The sequence below is a fragment of the Microtus ochrogaster genome, linkage group LG2 (assembly GCF_000317375.1).
Source record: "Microtus ochrogaster isolate Prairie Vole_2 linkage group LG2, MicOch1.0, whole genome shotgun sequence".
Classification (NCBI taxonomy): Eukaryota; Metazoa; Chordata; class Mammalia; order Rodentia; family Cricetidae; genus Microtus; species Microtus ochrogaster.
Genome location: NC_022028.1, coordinates 10839288 through 10858047, shown reverse-complemented (window position 1 = coordinate 10858047; position 18760 = coordinate 10839288). Strand labels below are relative to the sequence as shown.

General features: G+C 38.2%; 1 protein-coding gene across 25 annotated transcripts in view; it reads left to right on the top strand.

The window, feature by feature from the left end:
• Nucleotides 1–18760, top strand: part of Rims1 (regulating synaptic membrane exocytosis 1) — a 473457-nt gene that overhangs the window by 70831 nt on the left and 383866 nt on the right. For 24 of the 25 annotated variants that reach the window (XM_026785682.1, XM_026785680.1, XM_026785698.1 and 21 more), the window contains exon 2: nucleotides 11589–11669. The exons of the other annotated variant lie outside the window; for it this stretch is intronic. In XM_026785682.1, the coding sequence (XP_026641483.1) occupies nucleotides 11589–11669 (81 nt within the window). The remainder of the gene's footprint in view (nucleotides 1–11588; nucleotides 11670–18760) is intronic. 25 annotated transcript variants of the gene reach the window in all.

Genomic DNA, 18760 nt, shown 5'->3' with positions numbered 1-18760 from the left:
GTCACGAGAGTAAAGTGTACAATTGGAAGGGCATGCCACACGTGGCAGATAAGCCACACTCTGCAAACAAACAAGCAAGCAAACAAACATGTTTTTCCATAGAGGCAGATAAACAACTAGCAATAGTCAGTTGTAATAAATAATCTGAAGTCAACCCACTCTAATCTGCTACTCCTGGGAGGGGCACAAGAACACAGTCTAAGAAAAAAATTGTGTTTTGAAGAAACTGAGGTCACAAGACACTTGACTTGCTTTCTTGGAGTTTTCTTCCAAGCAGTCAGAATTCTCATAAAACTCCATTTCTGGACTGTGTTCCTACAACCAGTGACTTAATGGAGTTCCCTGAAGATCTTGGGAATTGTATGGGGATTTCAGCGGAAGACAACTAAGATCATTTTTTTCTCTATTTCTTTTATTTTCTGAGATTATAATATAATTATATACTTCTCCCTTTTCTTCCTCCGAATCTTTCCATGTACCCCTCCTTCATCTCTTTTATTTCATCATCTCTTTTTTTTATTAGTTGTTGCTATATGCATATACATATATCCATACATATACCTAAATACATAAATACAACCTACTTTGTAAAATGTTACTTGTTTGTATGTTTTCAGGGCTGACCATTTGTCATTTAGATAATCAAGTGGTATACTCTTTCTTGGGGAAACCTACTTCTCCCGCTCTCAACGTTCCTTAGGTGCTCGCAGCTCTTGTGCAGAGTTGAGGCCTCGTGGCCTTTACCCTATCCATGTTACTATGCTATATTTTTTTTTGTCTTTATTCAGCTCATGTTTAGACAGCCATGTTAGTGAGACTTTTTGTGAGAAGCTTCTGATGTTCCTAGGAGACATGATCTCACAGCAAACTCTCTTCCTCTGGTTCTTATCTCTCTTTGCCCCTTTCTGCTGGAACTGTTTATGCTCAGTGCTTAGTCAAGTTTGAAGCAGATGCAGATTTGACACCTGAGCAACGTGGAGTCACCTCTGCAAAGCCATTGGCATGATAGTTCGGCTATATCAAGAAAAAGCAGAAAGCTTGGAGGATGTACCTCGGTCCCAGTGAGTTTGAGGAATCTTGTTTTCTATGTATTTGATCATCCTAAATGAATATTTCCTAAGGGACTGGGGATAACTTCATCAGCTTCGGTAAAAGGGATAAAAAAAATAATTTACAATATTTATTTGCTTTTCTTCTAAGCACAGAAATCATGACAAAAAGCAATTATATTCAAGCATTAGAGTTGCTACCAAGGTGTCAAGCTGAATTGTTTTGTCCTTTTATCATATTCAGGTAAAGCAGGCATTGTGGTCTCTTGACAAATTAAATTATCATTTATTTACAATGAATGAATAGTGTCTATTTCTTTCTAGGCACATACGCATTCACATGCATTCCACAGTGCGGCACACATTCTTATTTGATGGGCCCCATTAACTCTTTAATTCTCAAGGTGGGTGAATCGGTTGCAAAACTGGTTGGCATTAATTGAATGTAATGACTGAAATATTTCATTAATGCCTTTGTCAATTTCACTTTCCAGCTCATTTTGTCTATTTAAAATCCACAGAAATCCCACCAAGGAACTGTTGAGGACTCTCTAAGTAGCTATTTATTAGTTATCTGGCTGCCAGATGAGAAGAAAAGGAATGACTTGTGGCGAAGAGGCATTCTTAGAGCCACACACCTACCTTAAAATGTTTCCTAAAAATCGGGAAACTTGTAAAATAGCTCCAGCATTGTATTTTACTGTTGTCCATTTTCCTCGTTTTTACCATCAGATTTCCTAGGTTTCGCATAAGCACGGAGACGATGGCAAACTGTTATACAACAACTGTCTTCTGTTCTCGCATAGCATTCAAGCATGGCCAGAAGAATCTGCTAAACATCAGTGCCTACAACTTGAAATGCCCAGTTATAATTATAGCTGCTGGACTCGGAATGTAGCTCATTTGGAAGAGTACTAGCCTAGCGTACTCAAGGCACTAGGTTCAATCCCCAGTACTGCCCAAAACAGGTGTGGCAGCACACCAAAATTCTTGCTAGAGGATTAGAAGTTTAAGTCCTGGTGAGCTTGAGGCTAACTTAGGCTAAATGGGGCTCTCTATCTAAAAAATAAACTCTATTCAGTGGCTATTACTAACAGTTAAATTACAAAGAAAAATATTTCACAGGTATCATGTACTTTCCAAAACTTGTCCTTCTGAGAAGGTGTTGTGTTATTTTACAAGTCAATTTGTAACTTGAATATTGCTAGTTTTGCTTTCCTCATAAAACACCAAGTACAATGTATAGTGTCTGATTGGATTACCTGACTGAAGAAATGAATGTCATGCCCTAAGGTTCACTGGAAACATTAAGGAATGTCAGCTAGTATTATTAACTGCTATTTTCTAGTTATACGGTTCTTCAGATTTCACATCTAAATTCATCCCAGTTTGCTGAGTTGCCTTTTCAAGTGACTGAAGACAGTTTTAAGATGGATACCTCTCTTTGAGACTGTTGACGTTTCTTTTTAATGTGGTGTTATTGGAGAGAAAAATGTCTTCTCTTTCACTCTTTGAACTCAGTGGTGGTTTCAGTCCAATGGTGGTTTCTATAGGCCACGCTCTGGCTCTGCTGGATCACAGCCAGCAGTTTAGACCACCGAGTCGCAACAAGGCAAATACATCAACTGTGAATACACTTCACAAATGAAATGAAAACACTAGAGACTGTAAACTGGTTTGTCTTTAAGATAACTGATGTTAGGCCCATGACTCTTGCAGTAAGATTGTGTGGTTTTATACCAATATACTTTCTATTATTTAAAAAAATATATATGGTTTTCTTTGAGTGAAGATGTTTCTGTGGGTGAATGTGGGTATGACAGACAGTGGTTTCCAGATGTTTCAGTGGACATGAATGGGCGGGCCTTAGGCTTGTGCAAATGGATTCCAATGTGTTCTACACAGAAGCATGATCTCCCCTGGCTTCCAGAGGAACACAACAAGTCTAGCCAGCTGGTGCAGACTCTTTCCTCCATTGCCAGATGAAATTAGATGTCCTTTAGTTGTTCTTGGCTTTCTTCCCAAATACTATGCATTATGACTTTTCAGGTTAATTTTTTTCCTTGACAAAACAAAACAAACAAACAGAAACCCCAACAGTTTCTTTAAACCTCCTCAGAAGTCTCTAGATAGACTTTGCCTCAATTGCTCCAGTGGGTTTATGAGGAAGAATTAGCTAAGGTCAGAATGCTGTTGAACATGCTCACATGAGCACGCTGAGGGGGTGGGGGCTTACCATAGCAAAATGTGATCTTGAAGATAAAAGGTTTCTCTTGTGTGAAATAGAATAGGAACCTGCTAACTTCTTCCTGCTTTCCAGACTTAAGGGCCGCAAATGGTACTGTTTGGGAGCTGCAGCTGGGAGAAGAGGCAGCCCACAGAGAGTTTCTTGGGCCTCTGGCACAAGTCAGCCGAGATGTTGTTAGATGGAGTTTTATCCCTAGGAAATGAGAGCCATGAGGGCAAGTGGGGATGTGGTTGCACTCTCCAATACCTTTCCAAAATGAATCTTACCAAGTGTTGTCTTCTAGGACCATTCTGGAAGAAGTGGAGATGGTAGCTAGAGTTCAATCCAAGATTGATGGTTGATAAAATGATTACCTTTTTTTGCCGTGCTACCTCCCCAACCTCCTCAGCAACATCGTTTCTTTTAAAAAACTCCTTTGTTTCTCCTTTTCTTTATTTTGCCCAGCCCTTACCCTCCTCTCTTCCTTTCAATTCAATTTCTGCCTTGAATTTTCCCCTCTCTCTTCTGTCATTACCTCTTTTCTCAATGCAGATTTTCATCAAATTATCAACACTCACCAGCTTCATTATTACAGAGCCATTTTTTTTTTCTTTCCGAACCCACTGACATTAAATTGGCAGGTTCTATCTATTCTCATCTCAAAACCAGTCTTGAGGCCTCAACATATGGGATGCTTCCCCCTGCTCCATTGACTCTTAATGCATTCACATGAGTAAGAAAATGCAAATGAGAGGAGATATGTGTGGGGTATGAAATCAGATGAAATTTGTACATGACTATAATATTTCAAGAATGGTGAATGGGGAAATACATTGATTTTGTTAAAATAATAGCTTGGATAAAAATAGGCTGCTTGGGAGCCTGGAGAGATGGCTCACTATTTAAGAGAACTTGCTGCTCTTTCATTGGGTCAGAGTTGAGTTTTAAGGCCACAGCTTCAGACTTTTTATGCCTTCTTCTCACCTCTGCAGGCTCCTGTGCATACGTGCGTGCGCACACGCATACACACACAGGCAGATACCTGCATTAAATAAATCTTAAAAAAGAAGTTAATTGGAAATGATGCCGATATCCTTTGAACAGATGTAGGATTTTGCAGGATGGAACTTGTTAGAATAGTGATGGCTCTTAGGGCAGGGCGTAGAGCAAAGACTTAATTCTTATTATTTTCTTCCCTCCCTTGTCTTTGAAAACAAGTTTTATTCTTCAAGTGTTTCACTATTATATTAATCTCAATAGCAAATCATCTCTTTTAGGAGCCTTTTTGTCTAGTTTTCTGAATACCAATGTCTTGGCCTTTGCTGGACAAGGTCAGTACTCTCGGTACTTCATTGTGAAAGATGGCCAGATGTTTCGTTTTCTTGTAGTTAGAAATCAGCTTCACCTGTCTTTGTGGTTTTCTTAAAATAAACCTCATGTGGTTGTTGAGAATTCCCAGAAGATGCATCGGTGGCAGAAGAGACCCTCATCGTTTCTGATTCTGTCTAGCTTCTGTCTAGCTTTTTAAACCCCGACATTCACATTCTTTTCTTGATGGAGAGTTTCATCTGCTCCTTCTTTATCTTATGGGGAAAACCCATCATTCTCATTTCTTCAGTGTGGAATTGACACCACTATGCAAATTTTAATAGGAAATGTGATTTAAGATAATACCTTTGAAGCTTTTCCTCTTTTAGAATTTGTGAATGGGAATGAGATCTCTTCTGAAGGCTTTTTTTTTTGTTGCAAAATGTATTTGAAGTGATTTTTATCAATTGTACTCTGCCTTAAAGTGACTGATCTTTTATCTTTGATAGATTTTTGTATAAATCTTTCTTTATGTCAGATGAGCTGCATTGCAGATTAAATTTTACAGTGTTCCAATTGGATTAAAGTCACTTTATATTTCTACTTAAGCTAATATGACCTCTTGCTGTCAATACTACTGTGATATTTGAAGAGTATGGTCTTGCGAGTAATGTTTCGAGAACACACACATTTGTGGGATTATTCAAAAGCTTTCAATAGTGCACCTGCATCATAAACTACTGATTCTGAAAGGTTATTGAAGACACCAGACACCTTATTATCCTCTTAGCCTCAAATATATGGGGAATATCAGTCACTGATGCAAATACTGGCTTTTTAAAGTAACAACACTTGCCAGTTATCAGTATCAAAATTTTAAACTTTGTAATTTGCTTACTCATTTATATGTGGGGAAGAGGGAGACATACATGTGAAATTCCTTACATATGGAAGTTAGAGAAAAGGTTGAAGATGTTGGTTCTCTTCTACTGCTTGGGTCCTCTTTCTATTCATCTTCAGGCTCGGTGGCAAGTGTTTTTACCCTCCAGATAAATCTCCCCAGGTCTAGAAATGAAATGGTATCTCTAAAGTATTCAACTTCTTTTTCTAAGTTCCCTTTTCTATCAAGTGGGATATCCACACACCTTTTTATAGTGAAAGATGAAATGTCTACACATTGGTATGTGATTAATGTTGAATATGAAGTTCAGATCCTGTTTGGAAAAAGAACAAGCCAAAAGATCCATTCCTTCTTAACTAAAAGATAGTTTCTTAGTCACAGTTTTAAGGTGTTATTTCCTAAAATTTGTTGTATAAATATTTAAAGCAGGACTTGGTCATTGAAAGGTTTTGTTTCTCCCATGGGATGAAGAGTTGGCTTAGTTGGCACAATGCTTGATGTGATAGCATGAATATCTAAGTCCCACTTCTGCGTACACATAAAAAAGCGGGGCGTGGTCCTGTGTGCCTGTGTTCACCTGCTCGGGTACATATTCCTGGAGAGCACTGCCTAGCCTGTGTAGCTGAATATCAGAGAGAAACCCTGTCTCAAAACTATAGCGAAGAGTGATTGAGGAAGACCCCTGATACTAATGTCTTGATGATCAGACACACACACACACACACACACACACACACAACACACACACACACACACACGGACACGGGCAAAAGGGGGAAAAGAGAGAGGGAGGGAGGGAAAGATAGGAAGAGAGAGAGAGAGAGATTTATTCCCATTTACTGTGTCATATGCTAAGAAATATTTTTGTTCAGAAAGAGAACTCTATCAAAGCAAACAGTGGTGCTAATTCAAATAATAATGCTGTTCACTATAAATTATATTTGGAAAATATTTGACAGAAATGTGATATAATTTCAAAACAATGTTCTATATAGTTTATTCTGAATCATATACTTTAGCGTGTTAACTTAGTTACTCAAGTTTGAAATCTATAGCGCCTAAAAAAGTATGCTGGAAAAGCTCTACAATTGAGCAACTCTTCATTTTAAGCAGCAGGAAACATGAGATATGAATTCTGTAGGGTAGGGAAATGAAGAGGATGCTTGGGAATAGGTCGGTGTGCTGAGGGGGAGCACACTATAGAAGTTAGAAGACTTAGTGGGGTAGGGGACCTCAAAGACTGACATTTGAATCAAGTTATAGTAATGTTAAAGTTTAGTCGTATAGGAGAGAGCGCTCCAGATAGATTTAAAGACTGGTGCAAAGAAGGTTCCATTGTTGGAAAGGAGGATATTTGGGATATAGGACAGAAAGTGAGCTCCCAAAGTTATGATTAGCTAGAAGATACCTTAAAGACTCATCATTTTATCATAAAAAGACCGGGGTGCTAATGCAGAATTGTGGGTAATGGTGTCCTATATGACTTAGTTTTTAAAAGAATCTGAGTCTGTGCTGAGAATAAACTCAAAGACCAGATCAAGGGTAAAGCCTGAGCAGTCCATCAAAAATCCATGGGTAGGGTCAGTGAGACAGATCAATGTGTAAAGGTGCTTGCTTTCAAGGCTGATGACCTGAATTTGATGTGCATGACCTGTATGGTGAAAAGAGAGAACCAACTCTAACATGCTGTTGTCTGACCTCCAAATGAATACCATGTGCTCAGAATTAAAGTAAAATGATGTCTGTAGAGTAGAGAAGATTAGATACAGATTGTAGACTCATTTTGAAAATGTAGCTGGTAGGGTAGACTAGGCATAGAGAGTGAGAAAAAGAGAAGCAAAGTCCAAAGTTTGGACCTAATAGCTAGAGAGATTTTTTTACTCCTAGCAAAGATAGAAAAACTGGGGAATCAAGTTTGGAGGAATAATGTATCACTTAAGAGATGTTGCCGCTAAGTTGCCTGTAAGATATTCAGTGTATGACTGGGATTAAGAAGGAGTACCAGCATAGAGATAGGAAATTTGCATATATTTATGTACTTAGTAGCAAATGATGTGATTGAGAACAACTTAGAATATTCTGAGGATAAGAAGGAAAGGAAGACAATGAAAATGCCTCTGGCCAGCAAATGAGAAGACTGTGTCTTTGAAAGATTTAATTTTCTCATCCTTACTTTAATATTCTTATGCATTTAAGGCAAGTGTAGGTTAGTCCAGTAACCTGTCCAAAGTTGGTATAAACTTAACCTATTTTTCCTGTGCTGTTTAACTGGAATTGTCTCCACCAATAATAAGAAAATCAGGTGACTAAAACCAACATGTCAACAGCTATAGTCTGTTAGCAGCAACTTAGAGCACAGGGAGTGGCTGCTTGATGTTAAGTATGAAACATTGAACAACTTAAAGTTTAAATGTGGATAAAGCTTTATAAAGTAGTCATGGTGGTTTTATGTAGAAGCCTGGTTGAAGGTAGTGATTGCAAGCACCAAAATGGGAAGTCAAAGAAGGGTGTGGGGCAAGAGAGGGACAGAGAGGGAAGGAGGGAGAAGAGTGAGAGAGAAATGATGTAAATTTGTACTTCTTGAAAGCATTCAGAATCTTTAATTCACATACTCTAGTATCTGAAAGCACATTCAGCTGCTGTTCGGAGACATGAGAGCCTTTCCTTGGTCGCATCTGCTGGCTTGTGGCAGTGTGAGTCTTTCTCTTGTGTGTAGGTGCATGGAAGGGCAGGAGTTGTTGAGTGGGCAGTTGGCAGCCATTCCTTGAATTGATTGCAATCATTCTAAAACCCAGAAGTGCTGAGGGTGGGGTCAGGAGGAGCATTCCCCAGAGGTAGCTGCAGAATGCCTTATTTGCATAAGGCTTTCATGATGCTTAAGGCATAAGTGAATGCTTACATACAAGGTTGTAAGAGTTCAGATCTGATTTTTTCACCGTGTAATTGAAGACATTACAAAGAGTTAGAGGTCAAATGCCTCAAAATGTTGCTCAGACTATAAAGATGAAAGGAAGTGAACATCATGGCAGGATTTGTAGTCTCTAAATATATAGTTGAAGTGAATCATGGAGAGAACATTAAGACACTGAACTACCATTGTATGTCTTAAAAAATGAAGTAACCTTATCATTATAATGTGTCTAATGTCTTGAGCTAAACAAATTCCATACACTAATACTGTGAAAAATATTAAGATTTTAAATCTCTAAACTGAGATTAATTTGAACCATAATTTTAAAGGAATGTTAAACCTTATAGGCTAACAAAAACCTTGAAAATATTATTTATTTAGTATGTCTTGTTCTGAGCATTGGATATTTTTTTTCTGTTGTTATGGGTAGTCCATCAAGATGACCACTCAAACACAATTTACAAACTGTGTAGCCCACTCAAAGTCTTCATTTCATCCAGCCAGAACTATACTCAAGTGTTTCGGACCTACACATAGCCCGAGTGTCAGGAGCACAGGGTTTTTGAAGGCAAATATACATCCTGGCATCTCACTGGCAGCTGCAGGGGGCTTTGCAGAAGCAAACAGTTTAACAGAAGCTAAATTAGCTGTGGCATCCTGACCTCGGCTTCCTACAATAGAGTTTGGCCATTTTCCATGGGATTCTTCGTTGAGATGATCACATTTGAGTTAATCAAAAATGGACTCAGCAAGAGTGGAGGAACCTCTGCACTGTCTTGTCTATCACACTTTCTTGTATCTAGAAGCTACTTTGTCTAAAACTATTTCAGATTAAAAAATATAGAAATATATGTCATCATGACTAAGAGTCCTTTTAATCTGGTTGAATGATTAGCAATCTCAAACAAATAGTTTCTTCTCTCAAAACTCAGATTTGGTAACTAACTTTATCAGTAGAAGGAATGTCTTGTGGGAAAAGATGAGTATGGAGATGTGGTGTTGTCTTTTTCTTATGAGTTATGTCTAAGTTAACTTTGTTTAGTCGCACAGGTCTCTAATCCCTGCTGTTCAGGAAGCCGCGATAAGGTAACAGGTTGGAGGGTCACCTGGGTTACAGAGGGAGTTTAAGACTAGCTTGGGCAATTTAGTGAAAAGCCGGGTTGGGATTACAGCAATGGTAGAATGCTTGCCTAGGCTTAATCTCCAAAACCAAAAATAAACAAGGAAATAACTTAAAATGTGGATCTATATTGAAATCAATTCTAAGGGTATTGTGTTTGTAGAGTGGTGTATTTATTTTTATGATTTAATGAAGCTTCAAAATTCAGAAATTCAAATCAAGTTTTTTCTCTTCCAGAAAGGTTGAGTAGCAAGTGCAGATGGAAGAAATATTCCCCAAGTTTTAAAACCAAACCACGGGGTCTTGACATTGTATGACAGTTTTCTTCTAAAAGCATGGCTTTGTAGGGTTTATTTTTTTAAAGTTTGGCTTAGAAAACTACCTGTGGTGTATAATATTCTGTGATTCTTAGAAAACAGTCACTTCAAAGAGTAAGAAAATCTTCACGTGGTAGATTTATTTCAAAGCTTTCTACGAATACTTGATCCTCAAGGGGGAAAAAGCAGAATCTTGATTCTCAAATTCTTCAAAAATTCTCTAAGTTGGTGTTATTTTCAGAAGCCAGCCCGTGTAGATCAAATAGGCTGCATATGCTATTTCGGGATGAGTGAGAATTGTCAAAGATTTTCCCACTGCTATGAAATTTAAGTTACTACCTTGTGAAAGTGAGACTGAAGTCCCAAGGCTAAGAAATTCTTATCCATGGCTTCTAACAGCTATCTTCCTGCAATGGCGCTACATGAATAGCTTCCTCATGAAGCTGTGACAATAACATAAGGCTTTCTGGTTCCTGGGAATATTTCTCACTGTTCTCTCTTGACCGTCTATTGGGCATTCAGCGAGCCCATATTTAGCCTTCATCCCAGGAGGAAAGTGTCGAGGTTTTCACATGACTCCTTTCTTCGCTCACCATATTTGCGTACTGATTTCTGAGTGTTCTTGCTGGTGGAATGAGCAATGTGTGTCTGTGTGTGCACATTTTGTGTCCACGTCTACCTGTATGATATCTTTCAGAAGTGGAGAATTTTGCCACGCAGCTTTTTCTCTGACAAAACAGTTTATTACCATGGCCTCACCAGAGATCTCTTGGCATTACATAATTGGCTTTAATTTTGAGTAATGTAGCCAAATCTCCAAGAAAGTTTTTAGGGAGGGACAGGGCTCATGCTTGGGGGTCCTAGAACTTCAGGGCATTTATGTCTAGAAAATTCTATATATGTCAGGCCTCAGTATTTATAATCAGGCTCCTCTCTTTAAAGCTGTGTTTGATTTACAGCTTTGAGAAGTATCTAAGACATTTAAGTACAGTCTCAGCTGAAGGCATTTTTCTGATTTTGGCCAATGGATCCCTTAGGTGCTCTAAGCCCTGTTAACGTGAGAGTAAGGATATCATCAACTCCTGCTACCCTTTGGAGCTTAGCTATCTTGTCTACCTTCTGCATTTATTTTATGATGAAGGGCTCAAGGTACAGCGGCTTTTCAAGATTTATTGCACATGAATCCTTACACACTTCCCGTGTAAACCTGCCCTTCATTTCTTCCTCCTCCTCAGCTTGAAGGGAGTTTGGAATATGGGGGCGGGAATCTAGAAGCCTCTAAGATTTCTTTCTGTATGAGCAGGAAGACATATGTAGTGGTTGATGATATGAAACGAGAATCCGTATCTTCTAGTGAGACAGCCAAAGCCACAGAAAATTCTGCTTGATTTTTTTAACCTATCCACACAGCAGCGGTTCCTATTTCTAAGCTCTCAGATGGCTTCACATGGTGAGACCAAGGCTTTCAATAGCTTTTCTGCTATGGGAAAAGCTGCTGAGAATCATTGCATTGATGCTGAAAGGAAAGTCAGATATTGAGGCCAGCATAGAATTTGTGTGGGTGTATTTGGGCCTGTGGAAATCCAAGGAAAAGAATTCCACCTTTACAGGGCCTTTTCGGGGCCCGATGCCAATATTGAAGGGGCTCACCAAGATTTGCCTTTAGATTGTGTTTTCAGTACGGTGTTTAATTGCCAGAAATGCTCTTCACTTTTATAATTAATAGTGCGTTGTGCTGTCTATCATGCGCCCCAGGTGTGTTGTCAGGGACATGGCGAAACCTGCTGCCTGCAAAACACCAAGGAATGCTGAAAGCCAGCCCCCTCAACCACCACTGTAAGTATGGCGTTGGTTTTATTGACTGAATATGTCACCTCTTACTCAGATCACTGGTTACAGATTTATTAATGACTTTGCATGTGGGAGTGGATACACTAGTTTCTCTGGTATGTGTATAATAGAAAGACTACTGCTGTTCACTTAGATGAAATTATCTGTAAACAGAAGCTCTGGAGTAAGTATCCTTGTTAAATGATGTTTCTAATATATTGCAGGAAGTAGACTAATTAGAAGAGAGGGAAATGTATCAGCGACTCTGAGTTTTGTTTCCAGTTATTATTATTAATTGGTTTTGGAATGCATATGGCCTGAATTATTAGAATCCCAGGCAGTGTGGAATCAAGGTATAGGTGGGGTGCCAAGTAGGGACTGGAGTGTGTTAGAGAAGAAATGAACAGTAGTCTACCATCCAACCCTCACGCTATAATCTTTAAGGGTAATGGACACTCTTCAGAGACTATTGTCTACCTAGTTTCAGCTTTATTATTGCATTTTTAGGTGTGGGTAGAAATGATGATTAAATGTGAGCAACAAAGGGCAACATCAAGGGTGGGAGAAAAAAATCGAATATGTAAACTTTTAGTTTCCCATACAGAGTTTGAGGAATTTATTAAAAAAAAGTTAGAGTTCTGCAGAGTAACACGATGCAAGCAATCCTCAGAATATAAGAATTCTCCTAGTGAGAATAGATGAAAATGTCCTTAAAATGCATGATCAGCAGCAACTTCCTTAGCAGAAGCATTTACAGTGAACCAGATACTACTGGGAAATGTCTCCTTCCAATGTTTATAACAAAATCCTTTAAAGAAATGTGTTTTCAAATCATTTTAAAATATCTCTTCAGCTATCGTAGAAATATTTTTTAATGCAACATCAAAATTACCTGAAGTAGTAAAAAGTCTCAGAGGAGAAAATTAAATTCTTCTATTTCTTTGGAAAGTTTGTATTAGCAATGACGAAAATTAAACAAAACCAGTGTTTTCTTAGAGCAATAAAAATCTTTTCTAAGCTTTGCATATGCCATCATACTCCGCAAGCTCTTTATGTTTTACTAATCAAAACTCACAATAACAGGTGGATTTTGTATGTCTATCTATTTGATATTATCTCTACTCTCAACTTTTTCCTTTAGTTTGCCATTGAAATGCTTATGTTTGGTATGTTATATACAAGAACAAATAGTTGTAAGTATTGAACTTTAGGATATTAACATTTTACAGAAAAATTTAGGACACTTAGTGTATGTGTTAAAGATTTTTATCTTGATAATAGACTTGAATATCAATTTCTGCATAATCAGTGTTTTCCAAGAAGTAAAATAGTTTTGATTTAACCATAGTAAAAATGATTTATAATTACTATGATAAAAGTAAAAATTCATCAATACAATAAATGATTATGCCATGTACTTACTTTATACATAAATATTAGTATATATTATATAGTATTTTATTACATATATTCATATGGGAATATCATTGTTTTTAAGGCTTGTCTGAAAACCCTAGCCTTAAGCTCTCCTCCTGCCTCAGTTTCCACAGTAGAGAGACAGGCATGTGTCAACATGTATGAACTTTTTTTTTAAATCCTCTTACTGTAAAGAGCCTTTTCTTATGATTAGTCATGATAATTCCCAGAAAACTTCTGATCTTCTCTAACTATCTTATTTTTCAAAACTAAATGTTGATGTAAAATGTTTAGCTCTACACACTGAAATAGCTTTATTTTATTTTATGTGTGTGAATTCAGGTGTACACATTCCTATTTGCACATGTGTGTGCAGGTGTGTATAGATATTTAAGGGCATAAATGCTTAGATCAGAGTATAATATCGGGTGTCTTTTGCTAATGATCTCTACCTTACATTTTTTCTCTCTCTGTGGTGTGTGTGTGTGAGTGAGTGTGGTTTTGTGTGTGTGTGTGTGTGTGCATTGACGTGTGTGCTTGTATGCGCACAGGTGTCTGTGTGCATGTGTGTGTGTGCGTATGTATGCGTGAGTACACAGAAACTTGGAAAGATCCTGGTGAGTCCTGCTCTATTCTCAGCTTTGTCTCCTTGAGACCAGGTCCCTCACAAAGCAAGGTGCTAGGCTGGTAAGCAGTGAGTCCAAGTCACCCTCCTTACTCTTTGCCCTTTAGTGCTGGAGTTACATGGCCTTGCCAGGCATTTTCATGTAGGTGCTAGGAATCTGAACTGTCCCCAGCCCATCTCCACCTTCCTTTTTTTTTTTTTTTTTTTTTTTTTGAGTCATGGTTTCTCATTGGCTGGGGGTCATTGTCTGGACAACAATTTCAAAGGACCCTCCTGCTTTGTCTACCATCACTGGGGTGTCACAAGCATCCAGCTGAATCTATTTGATGTAGGAGCTAGGAACCAGCCTCATATCCTCATGCTCATGAAGCAAACACTTGATCCACTGAAATGTCTACAGATTGCCTCATGCTATTTATTTTAGCACAGGGGATTGAACCCCAGCTCTGCACGTACATTAGGCAACCATTGTATTACAGAGCTTCCTCCTAGCCTGCACAATGCCATTTTAACTGGCTTCACTCTTTCCAAAGTTCATGCTCTTCTGGATGTTAGGCACAAAGTAACAAATGTTGTCCTGTCCAATTAAGACTTAGACTTTTTTTTTTTTTGTATTACTGAGACAGAGATTAAGTATCCCTAGATGTCTTGAAGTTCACTGGGTAGACCAGGTTGGTCTCAAACTCACAGTGATCTGTTTGCTCCTGTATCCCGTGGCATCTCCTCAGCCAGTGCTGAGATTAAAAGTGCAATCCAAAGCTAGAAGATGATTACATCATTGCTTTTAGTTATCACTCTTTTTGAGCTCATTAAATTTGCTTATACAGCTATAGTTGTGGAAGTCAGTCATAACTTGAGTTGAACCTAGTAAAACGGTGCCAGTGGTGTCCCTGGCTTTATTGGACATGAAGCAACAGTTGTGGACTCCTTGCATCCTTCTTTCTAGCCATGTGTTTACATTGTAGTCCTCTGATTAAGAAAGTAGACTTCTCTTCAGGTGAATGGAAGAATTCTTATTTATTATCTTTTAATAAAGGGTCATATTTGTGGATTAAATCCTCTGTGGAAAGGACAAAAGCAAGTTATAAGAAAGACGGAATTTAGCTATAGATGAGTTGAAAATAGTGAAATCATGCTGTTAGTGGATAAAATGGACAAATATCAGTGACCAGATTTGTTGTAAAAGTGTGAATGGAATAGAATAGAAAATTATCTTAGATGAAGATTTGAAGACACACTTTATTATTCAAGATAAATGAGTCGAGATATAAATTTTAATTTTCATTGCATTAAGTTATGAGGCTTTCATTAATAGAGTTGAATTAGATTAGCATAATCAGATATGTATATATATGAAATTGCTATTGGTAGCAGTGGGGAAAGTTAAGTATGAATGTGACACATACTGAACCAATGTCAAATCAATCAGCAACCTTTCGTAATAGTTCAAGGAGAGATGCAGAGGCCTTAGAGGAGAAGTTCAGAGCCTGAGTCATTTCACAGCTAGAATCTAGTACATGTAGACAGTACTTTCTGGTCAATTAAATGTATTTGTAAGGAAATAATTTAGTGGACCTACCCTGGTCATGCTTGAGTGATAGACAAATCTAGGATAGATGAGCAGTAGAGAGTTGAGTATAGACTGTGATTTTGTGGTACGTGTAAATTATCCAATTTTATAAATTTAACATACACTCCCACCCGCAATGCAGGAGTGTTCCCTTTACCTCAATCCTCTCCAGCATAAGTTGTCATCAATGTTTTTGATCTTGGCCATTCTTACAGGAGTAAGATGGAATCTCAGAGTTGTTTTGATTTGCATTTCCCTGATGGCTAAGGATGTCAAACATTTCCTTAAGTGTCTTTCAGCCATTTTAGATTCCTCTGTTGAGAGTTCTCTGCTTAGGTCTTTATTTTATTTTATTGGATTATTTGTTCTTTTGATGACCAATTTCTTAATTTTTTTTTGTATATTTTGGAGATCAGACCTCTGTCTGATGTGGGATTTGTGAAGATCATTTTCCATTCTGTAGGCTGTTGTATTGTTTGTTGGTCATGTCGTTTGCTTTACAGAAGCTTTTCAGTTTCAGGAGTTCCCATCAATTAATTGTTTCTCTCAGTGTTTGTGCTACTGGGCTATATTTAGGAAGTGGTCTCCTGTGCCAGTGCGTTCAAGTGTACTTCCCACTTTCTCTTCTATGAGGTTCAGTGTGCTGGCTTTATGTTGAGGTCTTTGATCCATTTGGACTTGAGTTTTGTGTGTGGTGATAGAGTGCAAGCTGGTACAGCCCCTTTGGATATCAGTATGGTGATTTCATAGAAAATTAGGAAACAGCCTTCCTCGAGACCTAGGGGTGGAGCTAGAATGCATCATATTGAGTGAGGTAGCCCAGACGCAGAAAGACAATTATCATATGTACTCACTCATAAGTGAATTTTAGACATAAAGCAAAGAAAACCAGCCTACAAATCACAATCACAGAAAACCTAGACAACAATGAGGATCCTAAGAGAGACATACATGGATCTAATCTATGTGGGAAGTAGAAAAAGACTATCCTTTAGTTAGCCTGGTTATTTTCCAAATCAAGCTAATTTCTACACAGGCTGCCATATAGACAATGGGGCTGATAGAACACTGTTATGAAATTAGTCCCATCAGAAGTCTGTGCAGGCTTGTACCCATGTAGGGTTTTCAGGACAGCTTCTGAAGAGCATCTTTTCTTTTGGCCATGGAAAAATGATTGTTTTGTGTAAAGTTGCATGAGGAGAATGGGACAAAGCTTGGGCATCAGATTCAAAAGTGACCTGTGTATGTGTGCTCACTGATGGCATCAAGGGAAAGTTGAAGTACAAGGGGATGAGAAGATACTCTACAAAGTAACAGCGGCATTTGGGCTCAAATGTTCTCTACAGAGAGACTGAGATAGAAAGAGATGATGACACTGAGAGACAACAATAGAAAAAGACAGAGAGACTGAGGGATGGAGAGCTGACGCAGACAAGCCCTCTATCTTAAGGGTCACCATTACAAGAACTACCCAGAACCATTAAGAGATGGCCCATTGGTATCAACAAGGCAAAAGTACTAACCAGCTCATGGCAACTCCTAGCACTTTTATAGAACCAAAGAATTAATATACAAGAAATTAAATAAGTTATTTTCTGCTGCGCATACAGAAGGAAAGAGACCCAGGGCTATTATTCGCAGGATGGCATCAGATAAAAGGGGCTCATGGAGACTTGGTGAATAGACATAGAACGCTGTGATTGGCCTGCAAATCACAAAGAGAAAGGAAGACTATAAAAGCCACACATTTTTTTTTAAGTTCTGTCACTTTCTAATTATAACTATGAATTGGAAATGTCAGTGTTCCTCGTATTCTTTATTTTCAAGTTACTGGCTGTTCTGATTTCATTCTAAATGACAAAAAAATATATAATTTTCTACTTGGATCTCTTATTGCTTCGAATATCAATAGAAATTTTATATTGATCCCTACTGCACATGGTACAAGAACTGTGACACTTATTATCCCACATGGTGCATGAAAAATGCCTTATGATTTTGACAAAAATCTTTGACTGAAAATAATGCATGAAAAATATGTCCCTGAAAAATGCATTCATTTGTGCTAGAATATGTGGCTAAAAAATTTTCTGCTTATGACAGACAAGTAAAACAAATATCGGTTTAAAGTAGAAATACTTTATCTTATATAAATTATTAAATACTTATTTTCCTAGGAGTATTTAAACAATGACAGAATTATCAAATCTTCTGTCTCAATAGAGCAACATGGTGGGGAAAAAACACAAAATGAAACTGTTTAAAATGGAAAAAAATCTAATACTTTCTTTTTTATTTAATTTTTCTATCCACACATATTTTGTTAATCTGTAAGAATGAAGTTTAACACTAAATTCCTGAAGTAATACAAATAAGATTCCTTAAACATTTAGTTCCACGTGTGTTCTACATTTGTGTGGATGTTTACAATTTTATGAGGAAATACATCAATGTAATTGTGACTCAGAAAACACAAGGCACTCTAGATAGCACACGGTGACTGGAAATCCCCTTCCCAGGTCCTGCTTAATCTTTAAGATCAATTTGAAACAAACTAAAGTTGTCTTGGAAGAGTGAGCTTCAGTGGAAGAATTACTCCATCAGAATGGCCTGTGACCATGTCATCAAAGAACTGTCTTCATTGGAGATTTATAGGGGACAGTGAGTGCTGTAGACCCTAGGAAGGTAGTCCAAGTGTGTGTAAGAAGAGCAGCCAAAGTCGGTTGTGGTGGCACTCGCTTTTATTCCCAACACTTGGGAAGCACAGGCAGGCAGGTCTCTGTGAGTTGAGGCCAGCCTGCTCTACCAAGTGAGCTCCAGGACAGACAAGGCTGCTTTACAGAGAAGAGAGGAGGAGGAGGTGGTGGCAGCGGCAGCGATGAACATGAGCCAGTGAGCATCCTTTCTCCATAGTTTCTGCCTCCCGGTTCCTGCCCCTGAGTTCTTGCTTAGACTTCACATAATAATGATAGATAAGGAATGAAGTATTAAGTCAAGTAAAACCATTCCTCTTCAATTAGTTTTTGGTCATGGAGTTTACCACATCAGCAGAAAAGCCAACTGGAACACTCTTTCTATTTCATTGTTTGAACAGTTTCTTGACTAAATTCTACTTGCTTCACCGTATCTCTCTAGCTACAACTCCACGATAGTGTCCCCAGGATTACTTTACTTTCTGCCAGCCTATTTGTGACTTACACTGTGTGACGATTCTTCCTTCTGTGACTAGCTTCTCAGTGAATACTTTCCACAGACTCAAAGGCCTCCGAGGCCTCACTATAAGGCTTGCTTGTCTAATCAACTGCTGTCCTTCTTGCTTTCATAGGTCTTGCTTCAACTTCTTTTTTTTCTTTCTTTTTTTAAATTTATTTATTTATTAAAGATTTTTGCCTCCTCCCCGCCACCGCCTCCCATTTCCCTCCCCCTCTCCTGATCAAGTCCCCCTCCCTCGTCAGCCCAAAGAGCAATCAGGGTTCCCTGCCCTGT